At 40.9% G+C, this 20,318-nt stretch overlaps 1 protein-coding gene and 1 long non-coding RNA gene across 7 annotated transcripts in view; one reads left to right on the top strand and one right to left on the bottom strand.

The window, feature by feature from the left end:
• The window catches only part of drd3 (dopamine receptor D3), a 62,891-nt gene that overhangs the window by 32,135 nt on the left and 10,438 nt on the right, over positions 1-20,318 (bottom strand). For 3 of the 4 annotated variants that reach the window (XM_062974757.1, XM_062974755.1, XM_003219143.4), the window contains 3 exons: positions 15,367-15,482; positions 13,817-14,043; positions 10,457-10,953 (listed from right to left, as the gene is read on the bottom strand). In XM_062974757.1, coding sequence (XP_062830827.1) covers positions 10,457-10,471 — 15 coding nt within the window. In that variant the 5' untranslated portion in view covers positions 10,472-10,953; positions 13,817-14,043; positions 15,367-15,482. Of the gene's footprint in view, positions 1-6,016; positions 6,872-10,456; positions 10,954-13,816; positions 14,044-15,366; positions 15,483-20,318 lie in introns of those variants that run through there. The other variant, XM_062974756.1, reaches the window with a different exon arrangement.
• On the top strand, positions 6,889-14,829 carry LOC103278411 (uncharacterized). Of its 3 annotated transcripts, none has more exons than XR_506026.2 (5): positions 6,889-6,971; positions 11,944-12,117; positions 12,434-12,530; positions 12,904-13,081; positions 14,615-14,829. It is a non-coding gene; the product is annotated as an uncharacterized LOC103278411 (long non-coding RNA). The 3 variants fall into 3 exon arrangements; XR_010004101.1 differs by having other exon boundaries at positions 12,904-13,089; XR_010004102.1 differs by having other exon boundaries at positions 6,898-7,033; positions 12,904-13,089.

Genomic DNA, 20,318 nt, shown 5'->3' with positions numbered 1-20,318 from the left:
ACTACTGTTAAGGTCAATGTATCATGGTGTTTTCTTGGCATAAGTTAGAAATGGCTTGAAGGCACACAACAATAATAGCAACAAAAAGGGTGAATTAATTTGTCATACCCCTCTCAAGTATCTTTGGGCCCTTCCACACAGCCATGTAACTCAGAATATCAAGGTAGATAATGAACAATATCTGCTTTGAACTGGGTTATCTGAGTCCACACTGCCATATAATCTAGTTCAATGTGGATTTTATAAAGCTGTGTGGAAGGGATGTTTGTCTCTTCTGAGACTAATTGCAAGCCTAACAAAAACTGAAGAGTGGGTTATGTACTATATTTATTGTAACACTAAGAAAGTGGCAGTGATTTTATGAGCAACTCAGACTCATTAGCTTTACAAAAACCATGTAGATGGAGATGAAAGATACTAAAACGGGTTTGATGATGTGGGTCAGAAGTGCCGCCTACTTATTAGTATTTCTCTTACAAGCATGACCCTTTTCTGTAGCAAAAACTTTTCAGTATATACATTTAGCCCCATCATGGTTCTAGAGAAACCTACTTCTCAAACTGTTCTGATTACTATAGAGTCAGACTTATTTCTGGACTGAATTGATTGCTGCTGCTACTGCTTCCTGTGGGAAGTTCAGTTCAAACTTCCACAAAACTGTAGTTAGTGGTACTCAGTGATTAATATCCTCACAAATGTCGAGCAATTTCTAAGGAAATAAATAGGCTCGGTTCCTGCACCGTTGAACTCACTGAATAAAATCCCATCCCGAAGTAGTGTGCAGCAGGAGGTACACTCCAGGGTGCCTGAAGTCTTTTACTGTTCCCAATCAACTCCTGATCATTTTCTGAATAGGCTCCATTTACTTTTGGTGAGACCTTTCGCAGTGATATTAAGCTTCTATCCTTAGTAAGTTAGCTTGTAGATAATTTCACAAAATCAGCTGCCTCACTGGAAACTCAGGACAAGTATTCAGTGGCACTTCTATGAAGCAGAAATGAGGCATTTTTTTTTACTTGGGATGCACAATGCAATTTGTCCTGATCAACCTGCACAATCTAGATGGGACCCTGACTCATTCCAGGGATGTGGAAAGGACCTGCTAGCATTGCATTCAGAGCACATGCAACTGAGATATCTCGATCACACTAGGTCATTAAAACAGACTGTTGAGTTGCTGTGAGCCTTTGAATCATTCCCAATTCATGGAAACCTAAGACAGGGCTATCAGAAGTTTTTTTATTAGAACATTTATTCAGAGAAGTGTTTGCTATGGTTCTCGTCTGAAGCAGACAGAATGTGAGTTGCCTGAGTGAGCAAGAATGCAAAGCTACATAATCTGATGAGTCCTCAAATCACTCCACCACAGTGGCCGTAAATTTACTTTAAAAATACAACACAGCGCAAGTTTCTGTTCTACAGTGATAATAACAATTCATTCGTATCCAATTTTCCATTGGGTTCCAAACCATCTTATTAAAAGTAATATGGATTAAAAACATTAAAAACATCAGTTTTATATATATATAGAGAGAGCTGTTAAGGTGGGATGGGGTGGAGAGAGTCAAAATTGTTTAGGACAGAGTATTTAAAATAATATCAATAAAATGACATACCATTAAATGTTCCTTGTAGTCCATTTATAAAACCCTAATTGAACTGGGAATTTTTCATTTTCCTATGGACAAAAGAGCAAGGAAGGAATGCTCCTAACTCTCTGGAGAGGGATTTTGAAAGTGTGGGAGCAGCCACTGAGAAGGCCTTACAACAGCTGGTATTCCCTGGTGGTTTCCCTTGCAAGTGCTAGTCAGGACTGGCCCTTCTTGTCTTTTGTGATTAGATAGGATCTGGTGCCTTCGGGGTTATCGCTCCCAAATTGGCACTGGGGATTTTGGGAACTGACGTAATCCTAAAGTAACTTTCTCCCTTACGTATGGAGAACACTTTGTGTAGCCTTCAATTGTTTTTATTTTATTGTTTTTATTTTAAAGTCCAGAGGCTACTTGTTATTTTGTCCATAACAAATGGGATGGTGCAGTGCAGTTCCGAATAACTATGAATACTGACATAATTAAGCTCACGGTGTGCGAGATATCAGATGTTCAAGACAGGGTGAGTGAGTGACCAATAATATAGCATTGTGACTATAGTTTAGAGATAAGGAAAATCCATCAAATGCAGATTGGTGGAATCTACAAGTTTCTGCCAGCCATATTTCAGCTTAACAAGTCATCTTATTGAAGGGGAGTTGACAGATCTGTGATGTAAGATTGAAATCCAGAGGTGTGATGCATTCTCATTGTGCTGAAGAATGGACAGAAGTGACAGATCTCTCTGATTTCTGAGAGTCAGCCTGATGATAGGAATAGCTGATTTTAGACTTAAGAGAAGGAGGGTAGAGGATGATGGGAGATGGAGTAAAGCAGCACCTGGTGAATTGCAAGATCTTATACTGCTGCTGTACAGTGCATTCAAGTCACGGACACAGAAGTATAAAACTTCAGTTGATTATTTAGACATCTAAATAAAAAGGGCAGACAAAGTGAGTGAGGGAATATCAATGCAGCAAGTAGATATATTCTAGGTATACACAGGCAGAAGAAGAAACACATCTTCATGTGCTTATTGATACTTGTATTTTATTCTTTAGGCAGGTTTTGGGGGTTATCCTGTTTTATACAAAGTCCAATGAGTTTCGGCCTTTATGTTACTGATTGGTCTTCTTCAGGGCCTGCATATTCAATCTGACAACAGTAAAATAATGTAGTTATGTGGAGAGAGATTTTCACCAACTCCAGAAATTTCTGCTGCTTCAGGAAACTGAATGTTTGGAGGCACAGGTAGTATTCCCACTAATTCTACCAGTGAAAGATAGAGTACTACACAGGGACCAGAGAATATTGCAGGCAAATGAGTGCTATAAAAAACATGTCAGAGTCTTTTGTATAATAAAGCTCACAAAACACAGAGCTGCTTGTTTCCTGGCATGTCCCTTCGACATAAAAGAACTCTACATGGGAGCTCTTCATGATGGCAGCCAAGCCTGCAGATGGGGGAAGGGGGGGGGGCTTACAGGTTAACAATTATAGATTTCATTACGCAGTTTCATTTGTTTTTTACCCTATGTAATTAATTAACTCTAATCGTTTTTGAAATATTATTTTTAAAAACACCTGAAAGTAATTTGTCACTGTTTTCTTGTTCTCCCCCCTTTCAGAGCTCTCTCTTACGTATGCCTTCTTGCTCCTCTTACTGGGGTAAAAAGGAAGGTATGAAAGCAGTTGGGAGTCATTCCAAACACATCTGTCTTACTGTGCATTTGTCTGCTAGCTTGAGTTGCTGTTCTGACACTTAAAGCCCTGTTAGTTGCTATTAGTGTTTCCTTTCTTTCACCTGACTCCAGAAGATGCCTAACATCTGTCAAAGCGACTGAACGTTTCTGACTTCATGACAAAAAAGTACAAATTATAACAAAGTGCATTTTAGCTAGTCTGTTACTCAACTTCGCTGTTTTTAATTCCGTGTTTGATTAAGTGTGTTTTTATTTTTATAGGTTAATGTATAAATTTTATAATTTGTGAATGTTTTTGTATACTGATGTATTGTTTATTGTCACTGTTTTTATCTGATATTATCTGTGAGCCGCCCCAAGTCCCCTTCGGGGGAGATAGAGGCGGGGTGTCAATAAACTTCTTCTTCTTCTTCTTCTTCTTATTATTATTATTATTATTATTATTAAAGGGCAAATATTGAAGGCCAAGAAGGCAACAGGTTGAGAACCATTACAGCAGCTGGTACAGATAAAGATCCCAGAACATGCACATCTAGACTGCAGATGAAAACTGAGGAAACGGTGGAAACGGAGGCGTCTACCACTCGTTCATCTAATTCATTAGTTCTCAACCTCTGGGTCCCCAGATATTTTGTCCTTCAACTCCTAGAAATCCTAACAGCTAGTAAACTGGTTGGGATTTCTGGGAGTTGTAGGCCAAAACACATGGGGACCCACAGATTGAGAACCACTGTGATGACTCATGGGCCTTGTAGTCCTGTTCCTAGTACTATTGTGGCAGACGAAGAGGAAAACATGGGGTTTTCGCCGGTTCAGCAAGAGCCGGAGTCCCTTCACCTGCAGGATGTTGATGTTTGCCCTCAAGAATTCAGCCAAACAGGCCTTGGGCAGAACTCCCCTCCGTTTCCCAGGAAGGAATCTTATTCTAGAGAAAGGGGAGTCAGAGAAGCCCAACGGAGGAGTTTACGCATAGCTGCCAAACATCAAGCTGATTAGGCCTGCTTCCCTTGGGAAATTCTAAGGAGTCACACATCTGGACAGAGTTGGGTTTCGCTTCTCGTTCTCTAGGGAAAGAGTTCTGTTGGCGGGAAAACGAGACCCAATATAGGTGTTTGGCGCGAGGGATTCTTTGCGGAGTCAATTGATCACCTTCAGGAGAGAGATCGTGTGTGGACTTCGTACCCCAGTTCCTTGCTTCCCGGATCAAGCTTCAAGCCTTGCCCTGCCTCGCGGTTTTACCACGGACCCTGCTTCATGCTTCATGTTTTGCCTTGTCTCCAGTCACGGACCTAGTCAAGAATCAAGTTTATTTCCAGCCTTGTTGTCAAGCTTCATTGGACTCTAAGACTCTGTTATTTCCCCACACTATTGCTTGGCAAAGTGTGTGTTTCGGTCAAGTGGATTAAAACTTTGAACTCTAATATCATTTATTGGACAATACATTTTTGGACTATATTTGACCTCATTTGAAAGGTCTGCTTCTGAACTATATTCTTCACTTGTTTTTATTGATTTTATATATTTCTTTAATAAAGATATTAGATAGAGACTGGCCTCTGTATAAGGTTATTGGTGTCCAGCAGCCAGGGACCTGACAACCACTGATCTAATCCAAGCCCTGCCAAAGAAACCATGGAACAAGTTTGGACTTTATATGAACTTTGGACTTTATATGAACAAGAATGGGCCTTCTCTGTGGTGGCTCCCTGGCTCTGGAATTCCCTCCCCAGGGAGATTAGGTTAGCTCCGACCCTCACTGTCTTCTGGAAGCAATTAATTGCAATGGCTGTTCCGTTGTGCTTTTGAGTAGACAAGTCCATTATAACCTGGCCCATATCCACATTGGAATTTGCCCTGTGACTTTATAGGTTGATTTCAATTCAGATTTATCTTCCCTGTTTGTCATGTCTATTTGATGTATGTTCTATTCTGTAATAGACACTCCCTTCATCGGTTTGACTGTCATCCAGACTGTTGTCCTATATTGGACCTTTTAACGTCTCTGATGGTTTTTTTTAATATTTTAATTATGTTTATTTTAAATCATGACTTGTTAATTTGTTTTTTAAATGCATTCTTTGATGTCTTAACTGTTGATTTTACGATATTATGTTATTGTATTGGGCTTGCCCCCGTGTGAGCCGCTCCAAATCTCCGTTGGGGAGATGGAGGCGGCATACAAAAGTGGAGTTATTTTTCTAGTTATTATTATGACCAAGTAAAATTTTACTCAATTAGTGCAAAATCCACAGATTTCATTGCCAGTATGTGTATTTCCTGTGGATAAAAAGAGGCACATAAGTTTTCAACAGATTTCCCTGGTTAGCCTACTCTGTAAGTACTGCACTACTCTGTAAGTACTGTAAGTACTCTGTAAGTGCACTCTGTTTAGTATTGTGTGGTGTTTGGAGGAGAAGTAGGGGTAAAGGTGGTCATCAGAAGCTTGATGCATTGATTGCTAAACCATTTGTGCAATGGAAATATGCAATAGAAGTCTTCAATAGACACCAAAAACCAGAGTACCATCAGAACAATTTGTGCTTGGCTAAAAATTCCTTGCTCATTCACAGTGGAAAATGTCTTGATGTAACCTGTTGTCATGATAAAGAAAATAAGAAGAAAGCAGAAGAAAACAGAAAGAAATATGCCAATTGTGAAAACTATTGTCCTTTGTGGCTGACAAGAACTGGCTTTAAGAAGAAGCAATAATTCAGGATCTATTACCTGTGAAGAACTTTTGCATAATGATGGTAATTTCAGGGCCTTGTTTAGATCTTGTGCCAGATCAGCAGTCCGTAGACACCTCCAAAGTCATGTGGCCGGTATGACTGCATGGAGCGCCATTACCTTCCCATTGGAGCCATACCTATTGATCTACTCACATTTGCATGTTTCCAAACTGCTAGGTTGGCAGAAGCTGGGGCTAACAGCAGGAGCTCACTCCACTCCCCGGATTTGAACCACTGATCTTTCAAACAGCAAGTTCAGCAGCTCAGTGGTTTAACACTCTGTGCCACCGGGGGCTCCAAGGTGCTCAAAAAGTTGTTGAAAGATGCAGTGCTGCATCTTTGTTTTGGCAGATGAAACCTTGGATGTGAGTTCCTCAGAACAGTTATCACTCTCTTTAAGGTAAGTTGATGTCGAAGCTGGAGGAATAAGAAAAAGTTTTATAGGCTTTGTGAAGATAAGTGAGATGACAGGTGGAGGACTTGCAGGCATTATTTTGAAAACACTGGACAAATTGGGCTAAACTTGCAATACTTGTGTGGGCCGGGTTATGATGGAGCTGCTAATATGAGTGGTCATATCAGTGGTGCACAGGCAATTATATCACAGACTTATCCAATGGCTGTCTACATCCACTGCGGTGCTCACTCACTAAATCCAGCCTTAGCAAAGACTTCAGCTTAGCAAAACATTACAAAGAGTAGTTGCAGACTACATTTTCTGTAGTCTGCAACATGGTAACATATTACAGTAAGTTGTAGCAGGACCAACTGTATGTGTGTTGAAGAAAAACCTTATGATGGTAATTACTAGGTGCAGCTGTCAATGTAGGTCAACCAGCAATCTTGGACCTCACCCAATAGGGTATAACTGTATGGGTTTTTAGAATACAGTTCTGGAGAGTTTTTTCTTTGAGGAGATCTATACTTAAAGGCTCTGCTCTGAGGAGCAGGTAAGAGAGAAGCTGTTGTGCTGCTCTAAAAGAGGCTATGGTGGAACAGCTGTTTGCTCAAGGTTTATGTTTTGCTTTCTCATTTGATTTAAGATGAAGATGTCTTATTTTGTGTTACTTACAAAGACTATGTAAGGTTTCTTGCACTGCTTGTTTTGTATACAACATTGCAAGTTTGTGTTTTATCTCTGCTATTAAGAGTAAAGATTTTTCTGTTCATTTCTACTCTTGTCTGTATGTCTTGTGAATGGGACGTGGCTAAGATTCGCTTGCTGCGCAACATAAAAGTCTCTTAGAAAAAGCCAGGGAGATGTGCACAGAATCTGTGAAAGAATTTCAGGAGATATTTGACACAGTAAGATCAGTGGTGGAGTCTATGGCTGAGGAAGTTAGGATTCCTCGCATTTGTTCAAGGTTGACTTGTAAAAGCAACATCCAGGCAACTTCACCAACACTAATGGAATATTATAGGCTAAATGTGTATATCCCATTTCTGGATTTTTTCTGCAGTCAGCTTCAAGAAAGATTTACAAGTCACAGGAACTGCAAATGTTCCTCCCATTAATTGTGGCAATTTAAAATCCTACTTGAACAAGAGCACAGAACTTTACAATGAATGCATCAAGATATTGACACATAAATAGAAGAGTTTGACCTGTTTTGTAGAAAATGGAAAAAAATTGCACTTGCAGGAAATGTTAATGTTAATGCAACAGGAATATATATGATTATTTGAGTTAAATAAAAATCCATACTGCCAGCAATGCATGAGTTAAACCACTGGGATGTCAAAAATGTAAACAAACGTGCAGAACAAAGAAGAAGCCAAGTGCGCAACTACTGGCAGGCTGGACTCTGAGTTAATGAGGTGATAAGAGTTTGGCATAAATGTAAGCCATCACCATTGTTCTGTAATGAGTAAGTGTGATTCAGTTGTAATATAAATAAAGATAAGAGCCGCTAGTTGACGCAGAGAAAGTGTTTGAAGTGAGTTAATTGGAATTAGAATAGCATATTGGCCAACTAGTTGCACTGACAGAAAAGCCATGAAATGCACTGGAAGCAAATCTTGTCTGTTATAGACAGTTTTTTTTTTTCTGAATGTGAAGAAACTTCTTCAGATTTCTGCAATATTACCAGTAGCAACAGCTAAAAATGAAAAGTTGTTTTCAACTCTTAAATGTTTGAAAACACACATAAGAAGCACAATGGGGCAAGAAAAACTGACTGGACTTGCACTCTTGAGTGTCCATCGAAGTTTATTGATGGAGCCTGATTTCTGTGTATTGACACTGTTTTTAAGTGTTTCCAACAGGAGCTGTGGTATTCATTTTCAATTTTATTTTTAGACTTGAAACTTAGTAGCTAAAATATAAATTTGATTTAATTACATCTATATAAAAATATAGAATGGTCAAGGATTTGTTAAAAAGATAAAAAATGTTTCAACCCCCTCCCCCCCCCAAAAAAACAACAACATATTTTTTTGGCCACAAGCCTGATGGCAGCATTCCTTATGGCTGTTAAGATCTTACTACAGTCTTCCTTTCAAAGAGAATTGTGGACCGAATTTCATTACATGTTATTTTAGGGATTACTTGAAATCTACAAATAATGGTAAATGACATTCTTTAATGAATACCAACAATGTTTCACACAAAGGGAAAGGAAGAAAAACTCTCCAAAACTGAATGGAATATGTTTTAACATTTGGGTGAAACACCGAAATGCACCTCTTGAAATTCTACCAGTTAATACAGCTAAATGTATGATCCTACAGTTGAAAAACCTTCACCTTGATAGAGCTGATATGAGAGCTCTGTTTGAGATGTTGAGTCATCAGAGTGCCATAAGCTTTTTCCCTTTCCATGTATTGAAACAACTAGCTGATAATGAAAGGAGCAATGCTAATATTCCAGTCAACATTTGTGTCCTTTGTCTGAAATGGATTATCAAAGCACCAGTGTGTAACAGCACACAATTTAAATTCTTCTGAACGTATTCATACCAAATTCTTCTAAGGTGATTCTCATTGTTTGTCTACACATCCACATTTTCAGCTTTTCAGTTCTGTGACATTTTTTAATCCAAAAAGCAATTTGCAAAATCCACTTTATAGCAAGAACCTTTGGCATTGGAAATAAGTATTCAATATCACAGCTGTAATCATTTTGTCAACCATACAGCAGAATTTCCACACAGTGATTCCAAAAAGAAAAATCATAGCTAAGAGCAGAAAAGCACATACCTGTGTTTGTGGGTTAAGTTCCAAAAAAGACACCAAGAATCCAAAATGATTCCAGTAATGCTTTTTATTTTATTTAAAAAGGTAAAGGTTTCCCCTGACATTAAGTCCAGTCATGACCGACTCTGGGGGTTGGTGCTCATCTCCATTTCTAAGCCGAAGAGCCAGTGTTGTCCGTAGACACCTCCAAGGTCATGTGACCGGCATGACTGCATGGAGCGCCGTTATTTTATTTATTTTATTACTTCATCAATAATGTTGCAAGATTTAGAAGAATAATAAGAGTCTTGAGTTCAATCATGAACCTCAAAAGCTTAATGATTTATAGTAAAGTAGTTCTGAGACCATTTGTAGTGTTATGTAAGTTTGTCAGAACTAACATGTTATCTTTTCCACCTTCCTTTTATTTGTTTTATGATCCATAGTTTGCTTTATCTTTTTCCTCATTCTTTTCAAGATCCCCTCTCTTGGTCACTTCTTTCTAGGTTGTCCTATATGTTTTTCAAGGACAGATGTTTAAGGAGAAATTCTGTTGGAAATAATTAAAGTAAAAATGTATCCAAAAAAGGAGAAAATCTTTTCAGTGGCATTAAGTCATATTACTGTAGTAGTTTCTAAAAGCTGCAAATGTGTCCATTTACATATTTATACATAGGTATTTACATATAGATGTGGTCCGTATATAACTTGGTGAACATAACAAGTAGCACAATACATGTTTTAAATCCACTAAATTTATATTTCAACAGTATCAGCCTTAAAGCACAATATTCTGCTTTCAATATAATAATGATCTCCAAGGACAGTTGATACTGTCAGTTTTAATATGCAGTGCTATAAAAGAAATATAGTTGTTTTGAAACTAAGGGGTTCAAAGACAAATTACCCCAGTTTTCATAGCAGCTTTAGTATCCCCTAATGAAAAATGTCACTCTCCTGCACATACATTTTCATAATCTCCATCCAAGTGGAGAGTCCAGAGAGAGAAACGACCCATCTCCACTTAACTAAGAACAGCAAAATAATTTCAAGAAGAACATGCTAGTTGGTTTTCTGCTTTCACCACTCTGTCCTCCAGTAATAATACATATTTTTTCCTCTGCTGTAGTCTATAGTATGACATTTATATATATGAGTTTTCTTTCAGGTGCTATCGTGCTTTTAAAGATTTGCAGAAGCCTCAAGTTAAAAGCAGAAAATCTTAGAAGAAAATCTTTAAAAAAGGAAAACAGTGGCTTACCTTTGTCACTCTCATTCACTTCCGAAGGAACATAGAAAACAAGTTAGAATTATGTGGCTCTGAAACCACACACTTCCGAGAACTCAGCAACTTTGTAAAAAAAAAAAGAATAATTGTGGGGACCCCAAAATGCATAATTGCTGGCAACGTGAAGACGGTGGCATCACAATTTTCTAGGGGATCCTTTAGACCACCTTGCATATTTTGGACCCGACTGCTATATCCGTACAATCTCCAGATGGTTTTGTGAAGATCTCCACAAGCTCTTGTAGATTTGCTTCCCCGGTGCCTCTGTCCTTGGTGCTGATACATAAGCTGCAGTTTTCCTGACTCCTCTCCTCGCAACCTCACTCTTCCGATTTCTATTCCACACGATCATCTCCTTCCCTCCCCTTTAACTTTATCAGCTTCTCTTTCATGCCATTTGCTCTCTCAGCAGGTCCCTGCTTCCCAGATATTTTGATAGCAGAATGCGTCTGGTCTTTGCCTTGTTCACTCTTTCCACATGTTGGCAGTTAAAATCCATTAGTAGGAATGTCATGCAGAATACAAATTCAGAACATTAGGATTTTACAAGAAGAAGAACATTTATAACAGTGAATGAAATGTTGGAATTGATTTCTACAGATTGCTTGGGACTACCATTTAAAATTCTGCCAAGGCAGGTTTAGGCTTGAATCCAGTCAGGGTGCTGATTTCTGATCAAATCATTATTTTGAGTATGTTTCAGATTAGTTTCCATGGTATTTTCAAGGGAGGCCAAGGGTTCTTGCATAGAAAGTTTCTTCCTAAAAAACCCTAACAAATTACACTAGGTATTTAATGTTAATTATATGAAAATTGACCTAAACTTTCTTGATGGACAGAAGACTAATTTTCTACATCTCAGATTCAGATTACAACGACATATGGCTCTCAAAATCTAACTTTAGAATGATGGAAATAGGGAATTTGCCTTTAAATTCCATAACATTTTATGCAATGCTGTTTTTACTGCCTATGGCACAGAACAAATTGGCATCGCACTCACCCCTTGAAATTCCAGCTGTGGAAACTGATCTTAGAAGTGAATTTTATTTCAGCATTGATGGTCCCGTTTGATGTTGGAACAGTGTTGCAAATTACAACTAAGGTTAGTAAACTATTTTAGGGTGCAGAACTGGCCATGTGGTATGGATAGCATTGTCTCACCAAGAAAGAGGAATGAAAGGCCATTCTGTAACCCCAGTTTTTGCTACTTGAGCCATTTACCTCACTGTGCTTATCATTGGGTGAGAGTAAATTGCAAAATAATCTTTAAGCAAGTAAAGGTAAAGGTTTACCCTGACATTAAGTCTAGTCATGTACAACCCTGGGGGTTGGAGCCAGCATTGTCTGTAGATACCTCCAAGGTCATGTGGCTGGCATGACTGCATGGAGCACCGTTACCTTCCCACTGAATTGGTACCTATTGATCTACTCACATTTGCATGTTTTTGAATTGCTAGGTTGGCAGAAGCTGGGCCTAATAGCGGGAGCTCACCCCACTCCCCGGATTCGCACCGCTATCTTTCAGTCAGCAATTTCAGCAACTCAGTGGTTTAATCTGCTGTGCCATTGGGGGACTTACAAGTAGAGATCAACAATTAAGCAAATAGAAATCAACAATTTATTGTTTGCCTGTAAGTGCTCGGTTTTCTTTCATTATGTTTTCTTTCTTTATGGGTACAAATTTCTCTAACAATGCCCTTTTAACTTGTAAAGGTTATCTCTCCAAAATCTTCAGTGTATCAGGCTTATTCATAGCACCAATTCAAGGAAGCCATTCTGCTTGAAATGAATCCATTTCCCCTCCACCAGGCTTCAAATCAGTAACTTTTTATTCACCATAGTTTCCCAAACTTTAGCAGCTGTGCCCAAAGATAGTTTCGTTAGCTTTTCCAAAATTCCAACATTGACCTCATGCCAATTGCAAATAATACTTCATTCTACTTTCAGCCTCATAGCACCAATTTATGGCATTTTCACCCAATCAAAAAAGAAGAAACATGATGTTAAAGATTTAATCTAGGACAAATGAGCCCATGCATAAGAAGTGAGTAACAAATGTGCTAAAATGGATCATGCCACAATTTTAATTTACTATTAAGTTCTGATGAGTCTGTAGGATTTTAAATGAAAATAATAATTATTGATTAAAAAGTAGTTGCTTTAGTATGCTTTTTCATTATATACCAGGTAGATAGAATCAGTGACTCTAAGAAATTGAAACAAGCTTGAAGTATTTGAACTGAGAAAATGCAACAATGTATGCAATTGATGTGCAATTGACTATTGGAATGGCCCAGACTACAGATGTGGGTCACGTGATTAATTGTGATGTTATTGTTTTAAAATGTTTCTAGTGTTGTTAATTGTTTTTATAATTCCATTTTAAATGTTTATTTTGTTGTACTCTGTTTTTAAAGGCATCAAATAGCTGCCGATGTGGAAAGCTGCCTTGAGTCCTCTCCGGGGATGAGAAAAGCGGGGTAGAAGTACCGTAAATAAATAAACAAACCAATAAATAAAAACGTAGAACAGATGTACACATTATGCAGAATGAGATGTTAGCCTGTGAAATTTGAATTCTAGGCAAAAGGCAGGGTAAGACTGTGAGTCACATTTCTAAAGATTTCTTTATGTAAACAACAAATCTCACCATGCACCAAACTAGTACTTCAAGGGGGAAATGTTTTGTGTAGCTACCCTCCATGATGTGCCAGTTCACTTCTTGCTGAGAACACTTTGCATGCAGGATTTTGTTTTTAACATGACCTCTATTCGCAGCCCATTGATGCCATGGGGAGTTACGATGTCTCAGTTTGCACCTAACACTTTATAATATGAGGATGGCTCTTAATCTTCTCATTACTAGGGATTAGAGATGAAACGATGGGGTTTAAAGAAGTTAGTCTTTAAAGAACAACTTCCAAAATCCCCAGACAGCTTGGTCGATAACATTTGGAAAAGTTATTTTTTGGATTACGTTTTCCAGAATTGGCCAAGATTGCTTGCTATTTAGCAAGGTCCATATTTCTCTTAAGGACCAATTTGATTTGCCACAATTCAATGCAACACAAACAATGCAATCCCATGCATGTTGTAAATCCAATTGAGATCAGTGAGGCTTAATCCCATGAAATAATGTGTAGCCTAAATCATAGTAGAATGTAACAAATATGTTGTTGTTTCTTTGACATAATATATTGTTATCAAACCAAGACAGAATGGCAGGCAATGTTTGCAGCTTGAGAATGTTTTGCCTAGTAATTTTCCCATCTGCACCAATCTGTAGTAAAATAGTTATATATGTATTTTATTGCATTCTGTTGTAATTACCTGGGCTTGGCCCCATGTTAGCCACCTCGAGTCCCTTTGGGGAGATGGAGGCGGGGTACAAAAACAAAGTTGTTGTTGTTGTTGTTGTTGTTGTTGTTAGTAGTAGTAGTAGTAGTAGTAATTTTCATCAATATTATTGGCCTTTATACAGAGGGCTGAGTTGGCCATGTCCATCCCTGGAAATCTTACATTTTGAAGGAGAATATGTCAAGGTCCAGAGGACAATGCTGGTGAAAAGAAGGAAGAGTACAGATAAAAAGAAAAGCCAAATGCAGTGTTGTATGCTGCTCTCTCTAAATGTCATATTTTATCCCTTTCTTTGATCTTATTACGGATTTTAAGTTTCTGTGTGAAAACAAAACAGATGAACAGGCTTTAGAGCAGAACTTGGAATGACCTTTTTCAGGCCGTACTGGACTAGAGTTTCCAAGAAAGCAGCTTTCTGAACTCTGCTTTAAAGCCATCTGATACATCAAGAATTTTGATTGATAAGAAAATTGATAGTCAGTGATGGCATAATAACACAATAGCTTATGTGTAGGTTGTACAAAATCAGGTTAAAATATATAAATTAGGAGATACGCCCTTCGTTGAATTGCCATCATCAGAATGGCAGAAGAATCTAGGAGATCATGACAGAGGAAAGCCAAAATAGATTACTGAATAATGGCAGTTTCCATAGAACTGAGATGACCAAAATGAAAATATATTTCAGTGATACAGTGATGGCAAATCTAAATCCAAACTAGGAAATAACATTTTTATTTTGTTTTCTCATTATCTATCTTGTTTTCCAAGGGCACATTCCTCACTGACCCAGCTATGTCCAGCTTCCTTAAGTGAGATCCCTCCTTCTATACAAATCTTCATACCAAAATGAATGGCACAAACAGGGCAGGAGGTCAAAACTATTCTCTGTGCAGAATTATCCCAAGAAGAACAATATGGAAGGTGAACAGCTGGCTGAAATGTTTAACTGCCTTCATTAAACATGCTCCATGAATTAAACAGGACTACAGGTGTCAAAGAGGTCAGTCCTTTCCCCATAACCTTAATAACAGAATCTGAGCAGGCAGTTTAATTCTTGACACAGGTTTCGAGGAACTGAGAGACAACCTGGTATTCCCAAATGAAATGCTTTCTTTTGCCAAACCAAGGAAGAAATACAGGCAGTCCATGAGTTACAAAAATCTGGCTTGCAAACTACTCACAGTTAAAAATGGGGCGAGACAACAGGAAATGAGGAAACCTATCCCTTGGAAGGGAAATTCACTCCTGAAAGAGTTATCAAGGGGAAAAGGTGTTTCCACTGAGGCTTTATCATCATTTTTTTCTACAACAAGCCAAAATTTTCAAAATCCAATTATTACAGGGACAAAAAGGGGTGAAATCTTCTGAACAGCAGCACAGTCAGCAAAACAGACATCACAGGGCTGTTAAACTTTTCCTATACTATCCAAAGCTGAAAATATAAATATATTTGACTGGAGTTACACTTAAAAGTGTACCTGTTCTGACTTACAACAAATTCAACTTAAGAACAAGCCTACCTTGTTTGTAACTTGGGGACTACCTGTAAATGCTACTGCTTGCTTTCTGGAAGCACCTTTTGTTAGTGTCATCAAGAACTGATCTATGAGTGAAGTTACACAGGATAATCTTCAAGCTGTATGGGATATTAAATCAAGATGTAATATGACAACATTGAGGTGTTTAGATATTTCAATATTGTTGAAATCAACAACAACAAAATAGTGCAGCACATGCTTGAAGTTCTGTCTGATGAGGCAATACAGATGAAAGTAGGAAGTAAATATAAAATAGGTACATTAAAACAACCACTAAAAACATTTCAACAATTAAAATCATTAAAATCACATAATTCAATATCATAATCCAGCCCATTCCAATTACCATTGAACCATTCCACATTCACATATTACACTAATAGATTATCCAAAAGCTTGGTCCCACATCCATGATTTCAGTTTTTCCCTAAAGGTCAGGAGGGATGGGGCTGATGTGATGTCACTGGGGAGGGAATTCCACAACCAAGGAACCACCACCGAGAAGTCCCTGTCTCTCGTCCTCACCAGCCGGACCTACGAAGGAGGTGGGACCGAGAGTAGGGCCTCCCCAGATGATCTTAATCTCTGAGATGGTTCATGGAAAGAGATATGTTCAGGCAGGTAAGCTGGGCTGGAACCATTTAGGGCTTTATAGGCTAAAGCCAGCACTTTGAATTGTGCTCGGTAGCAGACTGGCAGCTAGTGGAGTTGACATAGCAGGGGGGTTGTATGGCCCCTGTACCCTGCTCCGGTGAGAAATCTGGCTGCCACTCGTTGAACTACTTGAAACTTCCAAACAGTCTTCAAAGGCAACCCTACGTAGAGTGTGTTGCAGTAATATATTCGGGATGTAATAAGAGCATGTGCTACTGTGGCCAAGTCTGACTTCTCAAGGGACAGGAGCAACTAGCGCACAACTTTTACTTGTGAAAATGCTCCCCTGACCACTGTGAAAACCTGGGGCTCCAGGCTCAGCGAGGAATCCAGGAGAACTCCCAAGCTGCGAACCTGTGTCGGGGGAATGCTACCCCATTCAGTACGGCTGTAACCCTATACCCTGTTCAACCTTACGACTGACCAGGAGTACTTCTGTCTTGTCTGGATTAATTTTCAATTTGTTCTCCCTCATCCAGATCATCATAGCTGCCAGTCACCAGTTCAGGACCTGAACAACCTCCTTAGTAGCAGGTAGAAAGGAGTGATAGAGTGGAAAGGAGTGATGCGTACATATTACATTGAACTCCAAAAGTCCGGATGATCTCTCCCAGTGGCTTCATGTACATGTTAAACAACATGGGGGACAATACTGAGTCCTGCGAGACCTCACAAGACAAAGGCTGTGGGGCCAAGCAAGTGTTTGTGATGACTCATGGGCCATGTAGTCCCATTCCTAGTGCTGTTGTGACTGATGAAGAGGAAAACTTGGGTTTTCCACCATTTCAGCCAGAAAAGGAACCATTTCAGCCAGAAATTGAGCCTTTGCACCTGCAGGAGGCTTGTCTTCCAGAAATCTGCCAAACAAGCCCTGAGTCGAGTTCTCCCCCTTTTTCGCGCCGTAATTATTATCTCCAGCAAAAAGGAGTGCAGCAGGCTAATCGCAGGAGTTTGAGAATTGCAGCAAAGCATTCAGATGATTAAGCCTGCTCCCATGAGAAATTTTAGGGAGTCATACATCTGGACACAGAGATTGACTTTCGTTTCTGATTCCCCAGAGAAGTGTTCTCTGGTGGGAAAACGAGGCCTATTTAGGTTCCTTGCTCCCGAAGGAATCTTGCGGAGTCAATTCGTCAGCTACCGGAGCAGCGTGTGTGGACAGCTACTCCTGCTCTCAAGCCTTTGTTCCTGTTCCAAGCCTTCGTTCTCAGCCTTGTTTTCTCCCCGGATCTTGCCTCGTTTCCCGGACCTCGCCAAGTAATTGCCACGGATCTTGTTCTTGCTCCTCGTTTCCTTGTTGCCTTGAATCAAGCTTTGTGTTCCAAGAATCAAGTTATTTCCCAGCCTTGCTCAAGTTCATGGACTAAAGGACCTTGTCATCTCCCCTCACTTGCTTGGCAAGTGAGTGTTTCGGTTATTGGATTACAACTTTGGACCTTAATATTTCATATTGGACATTGCTTCTTTGGACTAATTTTGACCTTTCCTGAAAGGTCTACTTCTGGACTATTTCCTATACTTGTTTTTATTAACTTTATATACTTCCTTAATAAAGATATTAGATAGATTCTGCCCTCTGTGTATGGTTATTGGTGCTCTGCAGCCTGGGTCGTGACAGTTTGACTCCGCCACCCTAAGCACCAATTAACCTAGGCCAGAATGTCTACCGGAGCCGGACCGGGGGCCCAACCACTCAGTTACACCATCGACAAGGATGAAGTGGACCGCATCCGTGATAAGCTCAATGCGCAGGAGGGAGAAATAAGGGGTTTGAAGGAACGCGGAATCCGTCTCCCGGCCCTGGCGCTGCCAACCAAGTTTACTGGAGAAGCTTCTAAGGTTCATGTTTTCCGTCGCCAATGCCAGGCTTATCTAGAGGCCCGTAATGCCGAGTTTCCCCAAGAAGACATCAAGGTGGCGTGGATCTACAGTCTCCTGGACGGGCCAGCGGCCAACTGGGCGACGGCACTGTTCGACCAAGACTCCTCACATCTAAGATCAGCGCAACAATTCTTGGATCACATTAAGGCGACTTGGGGGATTGAGTACAATTTGGAGGCAGCCGGCCACAAACTCCGGCGCCTCTCCCAAGGGGACAGACCCATGTCCCAGTACATAGCCGAGTTCCGAGTGCTGGCCCATAACACCGGATGGAACGATATAGCCCTCAGAGGACAATTTCGGGAGGGTCTCAACATCGAGATGCTGGAGGAAATCTCCAAGGTGGATCCTCCACACTCTCTTGAAGCACTCATTGATCAATGTTTACAAGCTGAAGTCATGATTGCCAACAGAAGACAATGGATCCGAGGCCAGAGCGGTAGGACCGGAGCGAGACCTCCCGCTCCCACCGGCGTCCAGCCGCGTCCAGTGTGGAGACCCCCGCCACCAGCCCCATACCCCAGAGGAAGCGAGGAGGTGCCGATGCAGTTGGGCAATGTGCGTCCCAGACTAGATGCCGCCGAGAAGGCCCGCCGCCAACGCCTAAATCTCTGTTGGTACTGCGGAAACGGGGGCCACTTTGCCAGAGAGTGTCCAGCCAAAGGGAAGCCCGCCGCTCGTCTGGCGGCGGCGTCCTCCACGGAGACGAAGACGTCTGAGGCGGCTGGCGCACAGCCGGCGGGGGAAGCCAGCGACCGGGCGTAGAGAGGCTCGCCAACCCGGTCAAAAAACCCACTCAAGAGCCGCCAACCGGGGTCCTATTTCTTCTAGTGGTCACCTTGTGGTCAGCAAAAAAAGGACCCGTCATGGTCCATGCCATGATAGACTCAGGAGCCACAAACAACTTCATTGATAGAGAGTATGCCGACTCTCTGGGATTACAATATCACGACTTCAAGAACGCCCGTGTGGTGCAAGCCATCGATGGCCGCCCCCTCAAGACAGGTCCAGTAAGCCAGTGGTCGGAACCCACCAGAATGTGGATAAGGGAACACATGGAAGAGATTTCCTTCTTTGTTACCGAGGTTCCCCACTTCCCTGTGATTTTGGGAATTCCATGGCTGACACTCCACGACCCAAGCATCTCCTGGTCCAACAGAGAACTGCAGTTTGCTTCAAAATATTGCCAAAACCATTGCCTTGTAGCCAAGGTCTGCCATGCCACAGACGCTGAACCCATCATCACCTTGCCCAAGAAGTACTCAGAATATTGGGATGTATTCAATGAAAAAGAAGCCGAGAGACTACCCCCACATAGACCTTATGACTGTGCCATTGACTTGGTGGAGGGGGCCCCGATTCCGCGAGGACACCTCTACTCCCTGACTGAACCAGAGCAAGAAGCTCTCAGGGAGTTCTTAGAGACAAACCTACGCAAGGGGTTTATCAGACCCTCTCAATCCCCAGCCGCTTCCCCAGTGATGTTTGTGAAAAAGAAGTCAGGGGACCTACGCTTGGTGGTGGACTATAGAGCATTGAACAATATCACTAAACGAAACCGGTATCCCCTGCCTTTGATCTCAGACCTCTTAGACCGGCTTCGAGGGGCTAAAGTTTACACCAAACTGGATCTTCGAGGAGCTTATAATCTAGTTCGCATCAGGGAAGGGGACGAGTGGAAGACTGCCTTCCAGACAAAATTCGGTTTATTCGAAACCCTGGTTATGAATTTCGGTTTATGTGGAGCTCCCGCAACGTTCCAGCATTTTGTCAACGATATCTTTCAGGATTATCTAGATCGGTTCCTGATTATCTACCTGGACGATTTTTTGGTGTTTTCTAGATCACAATCAGAACATGAGAATCACGTCAGAATGGTGTTACAACGATTGCGGGACCACGGACTTTATGCCAAGTTGGAAAAATGCGCTTTTGATCTACAAGAGGTAGATTTCCTGGGATATCGTGTCTCGCCACTAGGGCTCACCATGGACCCGGCAAACGTGGCAGCAGTATTGGAATGGCGGGCGCCAACCAACAAGAAAGAGGTGCAACGATTCTTGGGGTTCGCGAACTACTACCGCAAGTTCATTCCAGACTTTGCCCGCTGGTCTGACCCAATCACCAGCTGCATCCGTGGGAAACAGCCTTTCCGCTGGACAGATCAAGCAGAGAAAGGGTTCCAGCAACTAAAGAAATTATTCACGTCCCAGCCAATCCTTCAGCACCCAGATCCTGAAACCCCTTTTGTCGTGCAGGCGGACGCCTCCGATGTGGCGATTGGGGCTGTACTCCTACAACCAGTGGGAGATCATCTCCATCCTTGTGCCTTTTATTCCCGTCAATTGACCGCGCCAGAGAGAAATTACACTATTTGGGAAAAGGAACTTTTGGCCATA

Source organism: Anolis carolinensis, chromosome 3 (genome assembly GCF_035594765.1).
Source record: "Anolis carolinensis isolate JA03-04 chromosome 3, rAnoCar3.1.pri, whole genome shotgun sequence".
In the NCBI taxonomy this organism is placed as follows: domain Eukaryota; kingdom Metazoa; phylum Chordata; class Lepidosauria; order Squamata; family Dactyloidae; genus Anolis; species Anolis carolinensis.
This window is presented reverse-complemented; position numbering and strand designations above follow the sequence as displayed.